Source organism: Oryza sativa, chromosome 5 (assembly GCF_034140825.1).
Source record: "Oryza sativa Japonica Group chromosome 5, ASM3414082v1".
NCBI classification, from domain to species: Eukaryota; Viridiplantae; Streptophyta; class Magnoliopsida; order Poales; family Poaceae; genus Oryza; species Oryza sativa.
This window is the reverse complement of record NC_089039.1, coordinates 11,013,370-11,034,419: the sequence shown is the minus strand read 5'-3', so window position 1 is coordinate 11,034,419 and position 21,050 is coordinate 11,013,370. Positions and strand designations below refer to the sequence as shown.

General features: G+C 44.9%; 1 protein-coding gene across 1 annotated transcript; it reads right to left on the bottom strand.

Moving 5' to 3' along the window:
- Positions 1–8,036: 8,036 nt before the first annotated feature.
- LOC107281051 (stigma-specific STIG1-like protein 2) lies at positions 8,037–8,567 on the bottom strand. Its single transcript, XM_015783555.3, has one exon. The coding sequence runs from the start codon at positions 8,473–8,475 to the stop codon at positions 8,068–8,070; it is 408 nt and encodes a 135-aa protein (XP_015639041.1). The 5' UTR covers positions 8,476–8,567; the 3' UTR covers positions 8,037–8,067.
- Positions 8,568–21,050: the final 12,483 nt, after the last annotated feature.

The following is a 21,050-nucleotide window of genomic DNA, read 5'->3' as shown; positions in this document are numbered from 1 at the left end:
ACTAAGTTGTTTTTGGAGATGAAGGGAGTATATAGTTTACTCGCAATATCACTTTGTTTAATATCTTGACAAGAGTGTCCGGCTTGAAGACCGGAACTTCTAGGTTTCAGATCTGAAGTTCAGCATTCATAATTGGAAGTTCTGGTCAGTACTGATCCACGGCAAAGAAAGCTCTAGAAACACACATATTCACCCTCCCCTAGGCGTTATCAACATCCTTTCAATACTTAATCATTTATTGCAACCCGCGGTCTAAACTGGATAATATTTTTACCTACATAGTAATCCAGTTAATAAAATAAAAAGATCATAGGGTGCATATGGAAATGTTCCTTGCTCTTCTTATTCTTCCATTTCTCTTTCTTTCTCTTCCATCCCACTCTCCACGCTGAGCAATGCAGTCGTGGCAAGCTCCGTGGAGACGAGCTCTAGCTAGAACTCCGTTACCTGCTTCCACCGAAATATGTCTGCCCGAGAGAGCGGTTTCAGGTTTCATAGTAGTCACTACATCTTCAACCCCAGTACCATCTTCATGAGTTTGGTGGAGCTCCATCAAGATATGCCTCCTGAGCGAGCTTGAGCTTGACATCCACATACAAGACGTTCACAAGAGTCATCTCGTCGAGCTCTGCAGAGCTCACCTTAAGTGTTGTAAATTGTCGAGACAAACCACCACCTCCGTGCTCCTCCTGTCCATCCCGAAGGCCAAATTTGAGCTGCTCGTTCCCGTGGACTAGCAAGGTGATGCCAGCCCATGTTGAACTCAATGGCAGCTATATAAAATTTCAAAAGTCGACTACCAAAATCCTTTCCTAGACAAGTGGCCTCCTCTTGTGCCTAGAAAAAAGTCTAACCGTATCCCGGTCCCATATCCAACACGAACATGGCTAGAGATAAAGTCTTATCCAATAGACTCGTAATAGTACAGTAGGCTTTACCTAATGGATGGACCAACAGATGGTGGATTGACGAACAATCGGCGAGCAGGGAGTGTGTGGTGGCTTGTGGTGTTTCTAGAAAATAAAAATAGAACATGAGCGGCATCATTAGAGGGGCACATACATAGAGGGGAAAGTGGGGTGATGGGCAAGCAAGCGAAGCGGAGAGAGAGCATGATAGGAGCTTCCCAAATTTAACGTGAATGAAGGTTAGGATAATGATCATCCTCCCAATTCAGGGGGTAGGATAGGGAGTCCCTTGAAGCAATGTTTTTACGATTTTGCTATATCTCACTTGAAAGATTTTTTCTTATCTCTCACTCGATTTTCTCACTCAAATTTACAGTGCATTTTCTTGTAAGTCACAGTGTAATTTATGAAACTTACACTGTAACTTTTGTAAGTTACACTGTAATTTTTGAATCTTCACATGTAAATTTTAAATTTTGTATTGGATTTGGTCTTTTTCTTGAGGATATGGTAATTTAGTGTCTATTATGGTGTTTCTTAATTGCTTTTTGCCTTTTATTATATCTATCGTATTTTAATTCAAAGATTAAAAATCTGTGTGATACGATCATAAAAATCTTTCGAAAGATGTATAGGTACTCCCATGTTTTTATAGTCTAAATTTCTACATAGAGTGAGGTAAGGACTCGGTCGAAAATGCTCTTAGTGCACCCTGCTAAAAGTATAGAAAACGGAAAAAGGCTGTTGGAAAAACCCCAACATGCAGGGAACTCTTTTAATCACCGAGGTGGACGTCCGCCCATTTTTTTTCATGTCATCTAAATAGTTATGAAAAAACTTTTAAAAAATTGATAAGATAGATCAATATGTAATACATCACTCTATAAACATGCAGGTTAAAATTCAACTTCTATAAATTATAACAAAAATAACACAATTAATTTGCTCCACCAGTTACAACAACATAGACCTTGTGAGAGCCAAGTAAAACAAGTGTAGATAACCTACAAAGAGTTAAAGATCTTTACAGCATATGCCACGTACCATCCAACAAATTGCATTAATCCCACCTAAAAAAATCTGTTTCATAGTCAGGCACATCCCTTTAATCCTCATGAAGAAGGGATTGGAGGGAATTAATAATAGATGTGGAATTAATTTTCTCAAATTTCCCTTAATTCTCTTGTGGATGGATGTGATTAATCGAACTAGGCCTAACAGTTGCCAATGCATTAAGGAGAGAAGGGATCGTCCACCCATGTTAATTGCTCGTACAAACCAGACCCACAGCGCGCGCGCTCGTGAAACAAATCCGTCAGCCCTAAAAATCGACGGTCACATGTTGGCCTGTTTGGCACAGCTTCAGCTCCAGCTCCACCTTTCCTGAAGCTGGAGCTCAGGCAAACAGTTTCAGCTCCACCAAAATTAGGAGTGGAGTTGGGTGGAGCTCTCTCACAAAATAAACTAGAGTTGTGGAGCTGGGTTTAGGCAGCTCCACAACTTCACTCCACAACTCCTGAAGTTAATTTGAGGAGTTGGAGCTGTACCAAACAGACCCTAAAGCTGCAAAATTTTTGGTAGGTCGCTGGTAAGTCATTTTATTTCCCTTCATAGTTGATCCTGCTTGAGGGGTGGCAATCATATTGTTTGCCACTTTTGTTGCCTGAGCTTTCTTTATTTTTATTTCATTTGCAAAATTCAAAAGAACTCCAAATTAAGAATAAAATGTGAGACATATAATAATTCAGTACTTTACCTGCCTTTAAAATTTTAAATTGGCCAAACATTTGTTTACAGGTCATGAAAAATATTTTTCATGACATCTTTAATCCTTACATACTTATACTTCACATGATACATATGCATTGTTTTTTTTGACTAAGGATACATATGCATATTATATTTGTAAGTTGCAGTCACACAAGGGACTGGCGGGTTGCAGGTGAACCCGATCCTACTTTGAAGTAGCCGGTTGCATTTGCATGTATGATACATCTCCCTCCCAACTCTGAAACATTGTGGCCGGGCTGTACGCAATTAAATAACACAGCTCGATATATCACATCGTCACTGCGCATAGTTGCACAAGCCGTAGGTGCACCTCTTGCTGCACCTGTTGGAGCAGCTGCCGCAGTTGTCCCTGTCGAAGAGCAGGTCCACGCAGCGGCCGCCGCAGCAGGTCCGCCCGTGCTTGCACGCCTTGTTGCAGCCGCCGCAGTGGTGGCCGCTGGCGGCGGTGTCCACGCACCGGCCGCCGCAGCACGTCGGCCCGGGGCTCCCCGGCGCGACTCACATGGCGGCCGACTTCTCGGAGCAGCCGTACATCGATGGGAGAGGCCGGTAGTAATAAGGATCCCCGGCACCAGCAGCCCGATGCTGATGCGCCAGAAGGAATCGGCTCCTCCCGGTCGGGATCGTGGCCATACTGGTGGTGGGCGCCGTGGCTGCTGCGGCGGCGAGCACGAGGAGGAGGAGGAGGACGGTGGCTTTAGCCATGGTGGTGGAGAGAATTGGATGAAGGTGTAGTGTGTTTTTGTGGAGACTGGAGTGATCTGTATGTGTTTCGTGTGTGGTCGTGTGGAGAGGATGCTTATATAGAGGTGAAGAAAGGAAGTCAATGCAGCTACGTGCATGCATGCAGTTGACTTCTGAAGGAAATGGGACTTCAAAGCAAGCACAACAACGGCTTCTAAAAGCAAGCTGATGGAAGATTGGAAGATATACAGTGGATGGACTCTTTAGGTTAGAAATGTTACACGAACTGAATTGATTGCTAGCTTTGTAATACTAATTCGGATACCTTGTCGGCTTGTCGTTTTGGACAACATCGCCAGATGCACTTTCGAAACCTCAAACTCCAAGTAACGATGTTGTTCTTGAATTACTTATCTTGAAATTGGATAATGAAATTAGGACAAATGCATATATTTAACTCGAAATATATATATTTTTTGAAACAACCGAAATATATATATTGAATTCTTGGGTTTTATAAAGACAGAAGTTCCTGGTCACATTCACTTCGCATTATGATTTTTGAGGAAATTCATATTTAGTGGGTCAAATATGTACTGAATGCGATGTAGTTCCTTTAATAAATTGGTTTTCAAAATTATTATAACACTAACGAAAAACTGATCGTTTCTCAAGACATGTATGATCAGCAGAGCTGCAGATGCTCTGGCTTGTATAAGACCACGGTGTACGCAATGAGCGCTAAGTAGAAGTCAACAGTAAGGCAGGCGGCCAAGTTACAGTAGCTGACAAAATTTTGAGCTCCAGAAAAGGAGGAGCTCTAAATGCAAGTAATCTTTCAAGATAAAAATGGCGGCCGTCGCTACATCCACATGCTCAGTACCATAAACTGCACATGTTGTTGATGATGACTTGAAGGGAAGGGGAATGATACTATCATAGTATTATAGAATATGATCATGAAGCTTCGTACGTGGAACACACAGGGAAGTGCCTTCCGTTCTACGACCACAAAACCATGGGAGAACAAGGATGTGATTTAGCTTCCTGCAATTGCAAGTGTTTAAACTTCTACATGTTCATCGTACTTATTTGCTGAAATTCATGTCGGCAGTAATTGGCTACTCCCTCTGTCCCATAATATAAGGGATTTTGAGTTTTTGCTTGTAGTATTTGATCACTCGTCTTATTTAAAAAAATTTATGCAAATATAAAAAACGAAAAGTTACGCGTAAAGTACTTTGAATAATAAAGTAAGTAAAAAAAGAAAATAATAATTCTAAAAGTTTTTGAATAGGACGAGTGGTCAAACAATACAAGCAAAAGCTCAAAATCCCTTATATTATGGGATGGGGGAGTAATTAATAGTACACGATTAAGTAATTGAACTCGACAACAATCGATGATTTCTCCATAAGTCAGCCATTTGATTTTTGAGTAGGATCCCACGAATCGATCAGGTACTCAATTTTATTTTGGTACACTTGGACAGGAAAAAGCAACAAATAGACTACAGGAGAAGTGGGTCTGTGCCTGGATGGCAAAAATCATATTAGTGAACCGGGACTTAAATATGTTTAGTCCCGGTTCAAAAGCCCAGTGAAATTTTTTGATCTTTAGTCTCAGTTGGTGACACCAACTGACGATACTAAAGATCATTTTTAGTCCCGGTTAAAAAAGTTAGCAGACCGTGTCAGCATGCGGGACAGTGTTGGCGGCGGGCGGCAGCGCAGGCGGGGGGGGGGGGGGGGGCATGGGGCGGCGGTCGAGCTTCGCCTGCGTGGAGCGGACGAAGACGTGGTGGCAGGGAGAACACAGCGTCGTGGCTGATGTGGTAGCCGTGGTGGCTGAGCGCTAGAGCGAGCGCCACCACGTCGAGAGCATGCTAGTGGACACAATCTCCCTGGCCAGCGCGAAGTGGAGGATGCGCTGGATGAGGTCGTTGGAGAGCCCGGAGATGCAGTCGACGCCGTCGGCGAGGAAGAAGTTGTAGATTCTTTTATATGTTTTTATGAATTTGTGGATGATTTTGTTGTTGAGTATGTTTTTGTGAATTTGTAGATGTCAATTTGATATGGGGATTTGGGGATTTCAATTTGCAAGAAGCAAAACACAATGAACAAAAAAAAAAAACTCTAGTCCCGGTTGGTAACACCAACTGGGATTAAAGGCTAAAGATGAACATCTTTAGTCTTGGATTGGACGTCCTGGTTTGTAACCCAGGACTAAAGGGGTTACAAACCAAGACTAAATATGGGTTCCCAACTAGTGTTGGCTAGTCATTACGGTTGGAATCATAAACGATTTTCCCGAGTCCGGACTATCTGTGATGTTTTGTCTGTAAGACTGATATATGCAGTTTTTTCACGTTATATTGACATTACGGGATTAAACACTTAAGATGAAGAGGTGGGAGCTGTGCACGAGCCTCTATCTAGGGATGAAAGACAGAGTGGATACAAATAGATAATTATTGTGTCATATTCATTTTCGTATTTTTAACTCAGATATGCAAAATATTTTGAATAGTAAGGATTGAATAATATCGGATAACATGTTAGACATATTTAACAACATGTTCATCCACATGTGTCCATGTCATTCATTCGGTATCTCCTCTATGAGACATGATCATCGATGAATTCATACTTTGATCTTAGAATCATCTTTGTTTCACATGTGAAATATAATTAGGGATGCTTTAAAAACAGTAACATATCACGTAAAAAGTTTTGTGAATAAGTCATATAATCATGGATCAATAATAAGCTATATATATATAAATGAACAGAACATTTATATTATAATTGATAAACTACTAGTATATGATATGATATAATTATATCTGTGATCGTTAACCACCGTCTCCGTTTGCGCTTCGATCATGCCATTGCCAGCCAAAAGACATGCTGATGGCACCACCGTTATTGCCTGGGGTAAATTGGAAACATACCATTATAATTTTGTAAAGTTTGAGATATACCATCGGTATCTCAATGACATGTAGGACCCACATAAGTCAATGACATGTGGGTCAGGATGGCATGGTTCTAATTTTATAAAATTATAATGGCATGGTTCCAATTTTCCATGTTGCGTGCTGCCCCGGGGCAGTGTGAATCTATGAGATTAGAGAAACCGGTGCATCCCTGCTTCCACAGGCGAAGAGTGCCACAAAGTGAGTCACCACTGTTTCTTCGAACTTACGAAGTAAGCTGCAGTGCACGAACTGAACCTCTGCATCCGCCTGTCCATGTAGGTAACAATCATTTTTCCCCTCATCTGTTATCTACAATTTCTTTCTTATTTCTTTTAGAAAATTCTACAAAACTGATCCAAAACTACATAATGAAAAAAATACATATACTAGTAATTTAGTATATTTCTATTGGCACTAGAACACGCCGCCACACCTAGCATCTTGTGTGCAACCTGCAGAAACACCCGGAGACATACCACCACAGAGATTGGTTGATATATACCAGCTAGCGAACGAACACTTGAAGCAACCTCGTTAGGGTGCACATTGGTTTATCCTAGGCTCAACAGGCCAATTAGATATCCTCTAGCCCTCTAAAGATGAGAGACAACAAGCAATAGACGGATTTTGGGTAGGGGGGAGAGACGTGGGATACATGAAGAAAGGAGGGTGATGGATGCAGATCATAGAGGTATGAGTAATGGATTGGTTTTGATGCTTAATTGACCATTTTCAGTTTACCTTAATTAAGCCCCTATATTTAAGGAAGGGTTGTCTTGTGTCTACTTGGCTATTTTCACATCCTATTTTTTTTAGAAAAAGGTATTTTTTTACCCGGCCTCTACATCTAACCGGATATATGTGGCCATTTAAATTAGGAACTTAGCCCTGCAAACAACCCAATCTGAAAGTCGCTCCTATGGAGATTTGAATTTAGGACCTTAGGGTACTACTCAGGTCACTGCAACCACTAGGCTACACGTCCTTTCGTATTTTCACATCCTATTAGGTTTAGAGATCAACTAGGACTTGAGAAACCCTGATCCCAAACAAGAAAACATGAAAAAAATATAAAAAATTGGGTTCGGACCAGGGCTGAAGGTTGAACCACATTCCATTGCTTGATATGATCGCTCGAGTACCTGATCGAGGCCAAACCACAGTTCATTATATGGTCCAACCACTACACACCAGCGGTCAGACCAGTCTTTGATATGTTCGAAGGCTCTGATCCTTTCTAGAATGAAAAATTTGATAATTTGACACTTTTTTTTGTTGCCCAATTACTTTAATTGACATTTGTGAGGATGACATGTGGGACCATCTGAGTGAATGAACGTGGGCCAGGATGTCAAATAATCGAAACCCATTAAAAAAAGTGTTAAATTATCAAATCTCTCTTCTAGAATGAGCCTAAATTTGATGTAGTCCAAGTTTGGCTATCAACAGCCATCTCCCATCAAGAATTTAAACTTGGAGACATATTTGTGTATAGAAGTAATAGGATATCACTCTCATGACATCATTAATCATTATATTAACGGTGGACACTTCTCGTGACAATATATATTTTGTGGTGTTTACGTGATACATTTTCCTCCAGCGTATACGATGCAGTGTAGGCTGTGCGCAACACAGCGCATGTCTTGAACTCTTAATAATCACACACAGCTTGATCTCCTCGAGTATGCATGCATGTCGTTGTCAAATGGCGTAGTCGCAGAAGCCGTATGTGCACTTGTTGCTGCACTGGTTGGAGCAGCTGCCGCAGTTGTCCCTGTCGGACAGCAGGTCCACGCACCGCCCGCCGCAGCAGCTCCGCCCGTGCTTGCACGCCTTGTTGCAGCCGCCGCAGTGTTCACCGCTGGCGCCGGTGTCCACGCACCGCCCGCCGCAGCACGTCGCGCCGGGGCTCCCCGCCGCGAGGCAGACGGCGGCGGCCGACTTCTTGGAGCAGCTGTAGTAGTAGTAGGGATCGGCACCCTGCCCCTGCTGCGTCATGAGAAACCGGCTTTTCCTTATCCCGACCGGAGCCGTGCTTGCGCTGGTGGCCGCCATGGCTGCGGTGGCGGCAGCGAGCACCAGGAAGAGAAGGATGGTGGCCTTTGCCATTGCAGGAAGGTCGAGATCGAACTAATCGCGATCGATCGGTTGTAAAAATGGTGGTGTTCAGGCGAAGAGGTTGGGGGAGACGTGTAGTGTGTTTGTGTGGAGAGAATGTCTTTGGAAGTGGCATGATTATATAGAGGGAGAAGAAAGGAAGTCAACCGGCCTAGCAGGTAGCTCTCCTGCTATAGCTTCATGCTAGCATGCATGCAGTTGACTTTTGATTGAAATGGGACTTCAAAGCAAGGATAACAACGGCCTTTTCTTGTAGAAAACAAACAAAAAAAAAAGGGATTGAAACTAAGGTTTCAAGTACGTACAGTGTATGAAGTGCGTATGAGATCAAGGGGTTCGTGGGTTTAGAAATGTCACCAAAAAATTGCATGTTTTTCACTCCAAACACTTGTCATTTTGGACGCATATCAACATAAGTTTTTGAAACTCTGTAGTATCAATATAATTTTAAATATTCATATTGGATTCATAAAAGTCATATAGCTAGCTATATTTATCTTGATTATTGAGATTTTACCGTGTTTTATAAAGTCATTAACTTTTCCTTGCAAACACATAAAGACGTAGAAATCACAAATCAGTGGTGAAATGCACATTTATCGAGGTTATACCGCTATAAACGAGGAATGCTTTTATTTACAATGGACAGTATATATATGCCACCAAGATTCCTCGTTTTTCTGGACATGCATCGTATCGTTTACTCCTATGTTGCATAATCCTATGGGGAAAGGACGGGAAAGGATAGGGAATGTATCGATCGGATATGTGGGCGAGAACGAAAGAGGCGTTGTACTTTGTACGGCGAGCTGGTCCCAGTGCTCCTCTCCCTCTTCTAAGAAACTTACGGTGGGTCCAGGTGTATTTCGAGCGCGCTTTTAAAAAAAATAAATACGATGCTAACCTATATATACATTATTGTCCGATACTGGAAAAGGTGTGCACGAATCTTAAAGACATCGTGTGGATGCTGGCCTAGGTGCTACGCGCGTTAAAAGGACTTTCGGAATCCTATGGCGCTAGCTGATGCTCTCTGCCTTCTACACAGGACAACAGGCAAATTATGCAATATTAAGACATGCCGCAAAGTTGTGGGCCTTGTGGCAGCTTGAAGACAACAAAAGGTTCAGCTCCAGAAAAGGAGGAAATGAAACAATGCAAGCAATATTTTCGTAAGAAAATATATGATGGCCGTCGCCATATGCACAGTACCCATATATAAACTACACATGTTTATTGATGGTGTCTTCAAAGGGCAGGCATGATATAATATGATCATAAACTATAATTACTGCGTGGAACGCATATAGAGAAGTGGCTTCCATTCTACACCCTCAAAACCACCATGCGATCTAGCTTCCTGCAGCTATAAGTGCTTAAACTTCTCATGATTCATCGTATCTATTGCCCAAGATTCATGCCGGCCGGCCGGCGACTGGGTTATTTTATACTCCATGAATAATTAAGTCACTGAACTCTCGAGCACTCATTAATTCTGTGACTCGATCAGCTACTAAGTGTGGAGATTATGGTTACCCCATATCTACATGGCGGTTATATTCCAGCTGGATATACGGTACCAAATATAGATAGAATATCTTTATGAGGACTCGGGTTAGATTCTAAACTTGTATGTCAAGAAAATACCTGGGATCCTAGTCGGTTACGATTGTATTTTATCTGTAATCCCATATTCCGTTAGGATATGGACTGTACTTTGTATTACGGATCCCTTCCCCTATATAAGGAGGGGTCCGGGTTCCTCTCGGGGCGATTTTCTTTCTCCCAATTATACAATCAATAACACACTCGGCGGAATTATCACCGGACAGGAGTAGGGTGTTACTTCTTGAATAAGAAGGCCTGAACCTGTATAAAATCTCTTGTCTCCAAACCCATCCACTTTCCTAGCTTGATAGCCACCCCCTTTTATTATTGCCGAAATCTTGTTTCGACAGTTGGCGCGCCAGGTAGGGGCGTCAAGTTCTCGCCGACTAAGTGCGATGGGTTTCGTTTCTGGCATCGACGACTTCGCCTTTCCTCCCGGGCAGGCGTTCCGGTTCGGCAGCCTCAACTTCATCACCAACGACTTCAGCAAGATCTCTCTCCTTGACTCGGATTCAAACCAATCGGGGAGAGACCAGGTCCCCGTGCCGTTCGGTATTCCGAACTCGGCCGAGGCCTACTCCAAGATCATCTCTCCCGAGTCGGCTTCAAACCACTCGGATGAGATCCAATCTACTCTTCCGCGACCAGATCAAGACGACAGGTCCTATCCCTCAATCCTGATGAAACTTCCTGATGATTTGGCCGCTGTCTTCATAGTCAAGACATCTCCCACTCGAAGATCTAGGCGAGCTCCGGCTCCGGCCCCGATCCGATCTAGATTCAGGGAGGTTGGCGTTATACTCCAACCTCTCGGGACAGTCTCGACGGAAGAGTTGGATGGCTACCTCAGCTCCCCCGGCGTCAGTTCTCAACCAACCGAGACCCTCGACTACGACGATTTCGGCTACCACTACGACCACGGCGACCTCGACAACTTCGACGACAGCTATGAGGATAACTACACGCCCCTCTTCTTCGGCGTATTCATGGCTGACAACGAAACGGAGGAACAGCGCCAAGCCCGAGAAGCGGACCAAGATCGCGCACGGCAAGAAGCCGAACGTCGCCGACTGGAGGAAGAGCGACAGCGACAAGAGCGAGAACGACTACAGCGTGAGCAGCAAGATCGCGAGCGGATTGCAAAGGAGGCTGAAGATCGATGACAACGCGCCTTGGAATCTGGGCGGCGAGCGAGAGAGCTCATTGGGCAACAAGACGTCGATGGGACAGCGGTCTTTCGCACCCCCCAGCAGAATGCGGTTGCAGCAATCACTCTCCTCGACACCCTCCTCAAGGAAGACGCACTCAACCAAGCTGATCATGTTGTCAACATCTTGAACCAGACGAAGACCATGATCGCTGCCTCGGTTCCAGCCAACTCCGCAAGCACCCGCACCCCGACTGGTAGCCGAGTCCCTCACCTCCAATCTCATGATTATCATCAGCCAAGCCTCAGCATCATCGGCACAGGATCTAGTCGCAGGAGCAGGGGTCACGACGAACGATCTGTTCACTCGCCTCCCGAACATCACAGGGAGCGCCGAGTCGAACGGCCTCGCTCTCCACCTCACCGGCGTCCCGTCGACCTTCGCGACACGATCAACCAGCGCCGTGCAGCACGAGGTCACCACCATTCACCAAATCGCTACGACGACGACGTGGATGGAGTAGCTGCCTTCACTAATGACCTGCGTCGAGTGGATTGGCCAGCCGGCTTTAAGCCGACTGGAATCGAGAAGTATGACGGCACCACTAATCCGGAGTCTTGGCTCACCGTCTACGGACTCGCAATCTGCGCAGCAGGAGGAGACAGCAAGGCCATGGCAAACTATCTACCTGTGGCCCTAGCAGACTCCGCCCGATCCTGGCTCCACGGACTACCCCGTGGCACGATCGGATCATGGGCGGAACTTCGTGATCACTTCATCGCCAACTTCCAGGGCACCTTTGAACGCCCCGGCACACAGTTTGATCTCTACAACGTCGTCTAGAAGTCTGGAGAATCCCTTCGAGATTACATCCGATGCTTCTCCGAACAACGCAACAAGATCTCCGACATCATCGACGACGTCATCATCGCCGCATTCACTAAAGGCATTCGTCACGAGGACCTAGTCGGCAAGTTCGGACGTAAACCTCTCAGGACGGTTAAGCAGATGTTCGAAAAAGCCAACGAGTATGCCAAAGCCGAAGATGCTATCACCATGTCCAAACAGTCGGGCACCACTTGGAAGCCAAAGAAGGACACGCCGACTGCAGGAGGGAGTGGAAGTAACAACCACAAGGATCGCAAGCGTAAGCCCGAAGAACTTGTGGCGACCACCTCTCCATCTTCCCAACAACGTTCCCGCGTCAACATCTTCGACAAGATAATGAACTCCCAATGTCCGCATCATCCCAACTCCAACCACGTGGCCAAAGATTGCTTCGTCTACAAACAGTTCGCGGAGCAATACGTCAAGAACGCACGTAAACCTTCAGACGGAGATCAAGGCACATCAAAGAAGAAAGATGATGAAGACGATGCCCCGACTGGTTTTCAAGATCATCGCAAAGAACTTAATCACATCTTCGGCGGACCCCTGGCTTATGAGTCTAAGAGAAAACAGAAGCTAACAGAACGGGAGATCAATGCGGTTCAGCCTAACACGCCCTAATATCTTCGGTGGTCAGAGATAGCAATTAAGTTCGACCGCTCGGATCATCCCGACCGAGTGGTCCACCCGGGGCGGTACCCCCGGTACTAGACCCAGTGATTCGCGATGTCAAGCTCCAACGGACCCTCATCGATGGTGGCAACACACTCAATATCCTTTTTGCTAAGACCCTGGACGATATGCAGATTCCTCGCACGGAATTAAAGCCGAGTAATGCACCCTTCCACAGTGTTATCCCAGGATTGTCAGCTACACCACTTGGCCAAATCACTCTTCTAGTTACCTTCGGCACTCGGGAGAATTTTCGCACCGAAAATGTTTTTTCGAAGTTGCTGATTTTGAGACAGCATATCATGCTATACTCGGATGACCGGCTCTAGCCAAATTCATGGCTGTCCCACACTACACCTACATGATGATGAAGATGCCTGGTCCTCGAGGGGTCATATCACTACGGAGCGACATCAAGCAAGCCGTCACATGTGACAAAGAAAGTTGCGAGATGGCCCAAACTCACGAGACTACTCTCGCTCGCGAAGAGATCCAACTGGCTGCGACCATGGCAAGCGAGGGAGAAGTGCCTGCAACCAAGCTGACGAAGACCGAAGAAAGTGATGCCAAGACGAAAAAGATTCCCTTAGATCCCTCCGATCCTGATAAGACTGCTGTAATAGGCGCTGAGTTAGATTGTAAATAGGAAAGCGCGCTCATCACCTTTCTTCAGAATAATAAAGATATTTTTGCGTGGAAACCATCCGATATGCCTGGTATCCCCAGAGAGGTGATTGAGCACTCTTTACATGTTAAGGAAGACGCCAAACCCATCAAGCAATGACTCCGCCGTTTTGCACAGGACAGGAAGGACACGATCAAGGAGGAATTAACCAAGCTGTTAGCAGCAGGCTTCATTAAGGAAGTCCTTCATCCCGACTGGCTGGCTAACCCAGTCCTGGTTCGGAAAAAGACGGGGCAATGCCGCACGTGTGTCGATTATACACTACAAGATAATTGAGCTATTGCCACTAAATTATTACAACAAAAAATAATTCGTAGCAATATATTATACTATTGCAATGATAATTTTTCGGTGGCAAATAATTATTTTTTATTGCAACGATCTACAATCGTTGTTTTATTTAGTACTTTTGTTGCAATAGAAAATGAGATATTGCCACAAAAAAATCGTACTGTTTCAAAAAACATGTTCTATCGCTACAATTTTTATTTTTGTGGCAATTTATATAGTACATGGTACATTTCACTATTTTTTGTTGCCACGATCAACAAATTCGTTGCAATAAAAAAATTGTCATCTCATAATTTAACTTAATTTTTTCATTTTGACACGGATTGAGACAAATTTTATATGGAAATTATAGGTCTCGACGAGATCTACAATTTTATAGGTGATAACTTTTTCATTTGAAATCTTTTAGATATTCAAATCTATGATTCAAATCTCAGTTAGCTAGGCTTAAATGGAACAATATGCATTTTCCAACAGAATTGATGCGTATGTGAGTTGGTAAAGGAGAGTGCGCGTGAAGGATAGGTCTTGGGTTCAAATCCTAGCCAAGACACAAAATAAAAAAAAAGTAGATAAATAGATAGGATGATAGACTAATATTTGAACTTTGAATTTGGTACGTAAAACTAATGCTACATATGGAGTGGTGGCAATAATTTTTAGTACAACGATGTGAAGTGTTGCAATATGACTTTTTGCCACATCCATTCCGTGGCAACATCTAAATTTATTACCACAAAATCAAAATCGTTGCAATAACCTATTACCACGCTGTTTATTACCACAGCTAACAACGATTTTATAATTGTGGCAACATGCATCTATTGCCACAATTTTAGTATTGATGCCACGATTTTTTTTGTGGCAACAAATGATTTTTCTAGTAGTGATACCAACCTCAACAAATCTTGTCCCAAAGACCCTTTTGGGTTACCTCGCATTGACCAGGTGGTTGACTCAACGGCCGGCTGCGAGTTACTCAGCTTCTTGGACTGTTACTCGGGTTATCATCAGATCCGACTAAAAGAATCCGACTGCTTGAAGACCTCGTTTATTACGCCCTTTGGGGCCTACTGCTACATCACCATGCCCTTTGGATTGAAGAATGCAGGAGCGACCTATCAACGCATGATTCAAAGGTGTTTTTCAACTCAGATCGGTCGCAATGTTGAAGCTTATGTTGATGATGTAGTCGTCAAGACCAAGCAGAAGGATAACCTGATTGCGGATTTAGAAGAAACTTTTACAAGCATTCGTGCTTTCAAGATGAAACTAAACCCGGAAAAGTGCATCTTCGGGGTACCGTCAGGGAAATTGCTCGGATTTATGGTATCTCAAAGAGGCATACAGGCCAACCCGGAGAAAATCAACGCTATCCTCAACATGAAACCGCCAAGCTCCCAAAAAGACGTCCAAAAGCTGACTGGTTGCATGGCGGCGCTCAGCCGGTTCGTCTCACGACTCGGCGAGCAGGGGATGCCTTTCTTCAAGCTGCTGAAGAAGACTGACAATTTCCAGTGGGGACCTGAAGCACAGAAAGCCTTTGAAGACTTCAAGAAACTCCTCACCACTCCACCAGTTTTGGCCTCGCCACATCCGCAAGAGCTGCTACTGTTATATGTGTCGGCGACCTCCCAGGTTGTGAGTGCGGTCCTGGTTGTCGAGCGTGAAGAGGAAGGCCATGTTCAAAAAGTCCAACGTCCAATTTATTTCGTTAGCGAGGTTTTAGCCGACTCCAAGACAAGATATCCTCAGGTTCAAAAGTTACTATATGGTGTCTTAATTACCGTCAGGAAATTATCTCACTACTTTCAAAGTCACCCGGTCACGGTAGTCACATCGTTTCCACTCGGGGATATACTTCACAATCGCGAAGCAAATGGACGGATTGCGAAGTGGGCCCTAGAGTTGATGTCTTTGGACATATCGTTCAAGCCACAAACTTCGATCAAGTCACAAACTTTAGCTGATTTCCTTGCCTTGTGGACCGAGTGCCAAGAAGACATGCCAGAGGAAAAGATGGAATATTGGACTATGTATTTTGATGGGTCGAAGAGGCTCACAGGCACTAGAGCTGGGGTCGTCTTGATTTCCTCGACTGGAAAAAGATTGAGCTACGTATTGTGGATACATTTTTCTGCGTCCCATAACGTGGCAGAATACGAGGCGCTACTCCATGGATTAAGGATTGCAATATCTCTAGGTATTCGCCGGCTAATCGTCCGTGGAGACTCTCAGTTGGTTGTCAATCAAGTCATGAAAGAGTGGTCATGTCTAGATGATAATATGACCGCTTGTCAACAAGAGGTACGCAAGTTGGAAAATAAATTCGATGGACTCGAGCTCACCCATGTCCTCCGACATAACAATGAGGCAGCCGACAGACTGGCCAATTTTGGTTCAAAACGGGAAGCAGCTCCTTCAGATGTGTTTGTCGAACACCTTTACGAACCGACCGTGCCCAGAAAAGAGACAGTCGAAGCCATGGATACTCAAGGCGTAAGCATGATCGAAGCCGACTGGAGAGAACCGTTTATAAAATTTTTGAGCAAACAAGAACTACCTCAAGACAAAAATGAAGCCGAGCGGATTTCCAGGCGCAGCAGACTTTACATTATTCATGAGACTGAGCTGTACAAGAAAAGTCCATCAGGAATACTGCAGCGCTGTGTGTCTTTGGAAGAAAGGAGACAGTTGTTGAAGGATATACATTCTGGTATTTGTGGTAACCATGCCGCTGCATGGACCATTGTCGGCAAAGCTTACCGGCAAGGTTTTTTCTGGCCTACAGCGGTGTCCGATGCCGACAAGATTGTGCGGACATGCAAAGGTTGTCAATTTTTTGCCAGACAAACTCATTTGCCAGCCCAAGAGTTGCAAACCATCCCGTTGTCCTGGCCGTTCGCGGTCTGGGGGCTTGACATGGTCGGCCCGTTTAAAAGGGCAGTCGGTGGTTACACGCATCTCTTTGTGGCTATCGACAAATTCTCCAAGTGGATTGAGGCTAAACCGGTCATCACGTTCACAGCAGATAAAGCTAGAGATTTTTTCATTAACATTGTGCATCGGTTTGGGGTACCTAATCGGATCATCACCGACAATGGCACTCAATTCACTGGCGGAGCATTTAAAGACTTTTGTGAAGACTTCAGCATTAAAATTTGTTACGCCTTCGTGGCACACCCTATGAGTAACGGACAAGTCGAGCGCGCTAACGGCATGATACTGCAAGGGATCAAAGCACGAGTTTTTGACCGACTACGTCCCTATGCTGGCAAGTGGGTAGATCAGCTGCTGTCCGTACTTTGGTCTTTACGCACTACTCCTAGTCGGGCTACCGGCCAGTCGCCGTTCTTTTTGGTTTATGGCGCAGAAGCAATGTTGCCGAGTAAAGTGGAATTTGAATTACTACTATTTCGGAACTTCAACGAGGAGGGCTATGAAGAGGGCCGAGTAGATGACATCAATCGACTAGAAGAAGCCCGAGAAGCAGCTTTAATTCAGTCGACTCGATATTTGCAAGGGTTGCGCCGTTATCATAATCAGAATGTTCGATCGCGAGCCTTTTTAGTTGGTGACCTGGTTCTGAGGAAAATTCAAACAACACAGGATCGGCACAAATTATCTCCCTTATGGGAAGGACCGTTCATAATTGCTGAAGTCACTCGGCCGGGTTCTTATCGACTCAAGCGCGAAGATGGTACTCTCATTAACAATTCTTGGAATATTGAACACCTTCGTCGATTTTACGCTTAGGCATTTCGTTTGTATCTTTCCTCTTTGACTGCTAACTTCAAGTCTTTCCTTGAAGTTTTCAGTCAGAGGGCTACTATAATAATAATGGAGTGCGATTTTTATCAATTCAATTTGCTTACTTGATGTATCATTGCCCTGTTTGATTTCTTGGCTTAGTCAATGAGGACTGAAAGTTTTTTAACAACTTTTGCGGGTTTTAGGCTCAACAAGGTTTGACAAAAACTTTTAAGAAATCAGGAACTAAGTTAAGATATCAAGCACAGCATAAATTCATCAGTCTTGTACAAATTGTGCCTCCATCGTCATTGATCATCAAAATCATTGTTATATCAATCAGTATCAGTTTTTTCATCATCAGACTTATCAGACCCAGTCGGCCGAAGGTCGACATCTTGGAATCTCTCAACTACATCAGCAGCAATCTTGTCAGCGGCTTTCTGCGCATCACTGATGAGGTCAAGAGCAGCTTCTTCGCTCGTCCCGTCTGCAAAGCCATCAATGGCATCAATGTCAACTCTTGGATAAAGGGATTTGGTCATCGCCAACGGCAGACTTGCTCCCATACTTCCAGCTTCTTTGATGTTCTTGAAGTAAGTATCTGGAGCGGCTCTCAGCTTGTCGAAGATTTCGGCAGCATCAAGTGTACTCGAACCGGCGTTATTGAAGAACATGGCCTAGATAAGTGGAGTAGCGGCATTAGCGACTTTATCCCTGGCTCCTTCAAGCTTGTTGATCTTGTCGACTAAAACATCAAATTGTGCTTGAGACTTGATCTTGCGGTCTGCATCAACAGATTCACATTAATGAACCAGCATATAGAAGATAATGGCTTTTGAGGTATTGATTATTGGTACCTTCAACCTCCTTTAAAGCCGAATCCCTCTGTCTTGCCAGCTCTGCCTTGTCATTTCCAGAGTTTGGATCTGCTTCTCTAGTTGAGATATCTTGGCAGCTTGCACTACATTAACTTTGGTTAATCAAGATTACAGAGATAACAGCACAAATCAGTTGGGCAGAGTTTGCGCGAACCTTTTGATGAGCCACTCAGTTCGAAATTGGACTCCTGGAGCTCAGCAATCCGATCCCTCAGATCGTGTTCGTTCTTCTTGGCAAGTTCTCTGGCCTCGTGCAGTTGACTCCTGGTGGCTTCGAGGGTTCCAAGATGAGGAACTAGTCTCTCTAGGGTTGCGGTTTTCGCCTCATTCCTAAGATGAATCCTCTGCGGAGCAGTTTAATTAGCGCTCGAGCCAGACGGCAAACAAGATGGCTGAGGTCAAGCGTCAAGGAACTTACATTTACAATGCGAGTCGCATGGTTGAGTGCCTTTTTCAGTAGGCATACCTCTTCGTCTTCTTTTTGCCGGTTTATTACAATTCCTTGAGGTTGCAAGTTGTCATCCCACCACTTGACCAGAATGGGAAGGCACGAATCTTCGGCTGCTTGTATACGGGGAATTTCTTCTTCATCACCAATCATTGGTCCTAATGTATCCATTGACAAAGGTTAGACAATCGATCAGAGTTATTTGGGTCAACATGGTTCCAGACAAAGTGTTTACCCGTAATGATTTCTGGACGAGGACGAGTGGATTTGGATGCCTTTAGAGGGGATCCAGATCTCCGGTCATTGCCGGCGTCTTGTCCGCGAGGGTTGTCTGCTCGGGTTTCGACTTCTGGAATCTCTTGGCTTGGCCCTGCGTCCGACTGGTTTCCAGTCGGGGGCTCCTGATTAACTCTGGCTTCGGCTTCGATCGACTGGTTTCTAGTCAGGGGTTGATCACTGGATTCTACATTATCGGTTGCCGGCTGATTGTCACTCGGATGATCCTCAGCAGTTGGCCCGGTTTCTTTGGAAGAACTTGTGTCCATGTTAGTCGGGTCAGAGTCTTTCCCAGACGGATCTATATCAGATGGTTTCCTGCAAATCTGATTATCAGTATTATTGCCGCAATAGGTGCGCATTAATGCAAGAGAGATCGTTATATGAGTTGCACCTAGAAGACTTCCTGATCTTTGGCACAGGGCGACTGGATGTTTTCTTCCTTGGAGTAGCCTGTTTTGGTAGTTTCTTGGTTGTCTCTCGGTCTCCAGTCCTCCTGGCGGTATCATCGGCTTCGTCGTTGCTTAGAACCAGCTTCCTCTTTCGAGAATCTGACTGGCCGACCGGATCAGAAGCACTTGGTTGAGTTTCAGACCGAATTCTTAGTCCTCCGCTCCCTTGCCCAGTTTGGTGGCGGGTAGATCGGCGTTGAGCGATTGGGGGATCCGACTTCATCAAAGCAAATTCCTGGGTGTAATATCCTTCATTGTTAACTGATTCAACAAGAAAACATGATCATATTTTGAGAAAGGTTGAAGTGTATGAATACGTACCGGTGGAGGAGGATTGAATGCGTTGAATGGCACAACGGGCAGCAGATGTGAATAGCTGACAACAATAGCGTTTGAGAAGATCTTGTACATTCTTTCTTTCATGACCTTAAAGTCAAGAGAATCTGGATCTTCCCGATTTGGATCATGCTTGCCATCAAACTCAAAAGCTGTGCGGGATCTCTCTTTGATTGGAGCTAATCGACTTTTGATGAAGTGCCGAGTGATCTGTTCTCCCTGCAAACCTTGTTCCTTCAGTTTTAGCATGCGTTCCATCAATTCCACTGCCTGAGCAGCTTCATCTCCCATAGGCAATGAGTTCCATGTGTCCTGGTAGACCGGAGGAAGACAGCAGTACTCGGGGAGTGCGGGTTCAGGATTCTGAACATAGAACCAGTTTGCATGCCAGCCTTTGTTTGAGGTTTTGAAGGGCATGGAGAAATATTTTTGGCTCAAGGTTCCTCTGAGTTGGAAACCAGCTCCCCCAACAACGCACGGTTTGCTTTTGTTTGGCTGGGGCTTGAGGAAGAAGATGCGGCGGAACAAGGCGAAATGAGGCCTAATGCCCAGAAAAGCTTCGCAGGCATGGATAAAATTGGCAATATGCACTATGGAGTTTGGATTCAAGTGATGCAAGCTGATCCCGTAGAAGTTCAGAATCCCACGGAAGAATCTTGAAGTTGGAAGAGAAAATCCGCCATAGAAGAAATGAGCGAATACCATGATTTCGTGTGTGTCGGGGGTCGGGAATGCTTCGCCGAACGCTGGTCGCCACCCGATAATCTCCTTCGCTGGGAGAACGCCGTGCGCCACCATCTCCTTCAGATTATCTTCTGTCACATCGGAGGGTGCCCACTGACTCTCGAAGCTTTCTCTTTCTTCCGCCATGAATGTGAACTGGATGGTTTAATTTGGTCCGAGATATGGCTGGAGAGGAATGGGGAATCGGAGCGGTGGACGCGGGGAGAAATTTCGTGAAGTTTTTGAGGGTGGGTTGGAGCAGATTGATGAACCCTAGCTTCGTCGGTGCGGTTTTGTACTATAGCACGGAGTGGGGAATGGCGAGAGTCTCGGCGGGGAAGACGAAACGACGTTTGGACTTCGGTGTCTTTAGGGTATCGGAAGTACTAATGGGCCTGGGCCTGTACA

Bases quoted from the DNA above. Each gene is read 5' to 3' on its own strand.
- LOC107281051 (XM_015783555.3), bottom strand. From the start codon at position 8,475: ATGGCAAAGGCCACCATCCTTCTCTTCCTGGTGCTCGCTGCCGCCACC.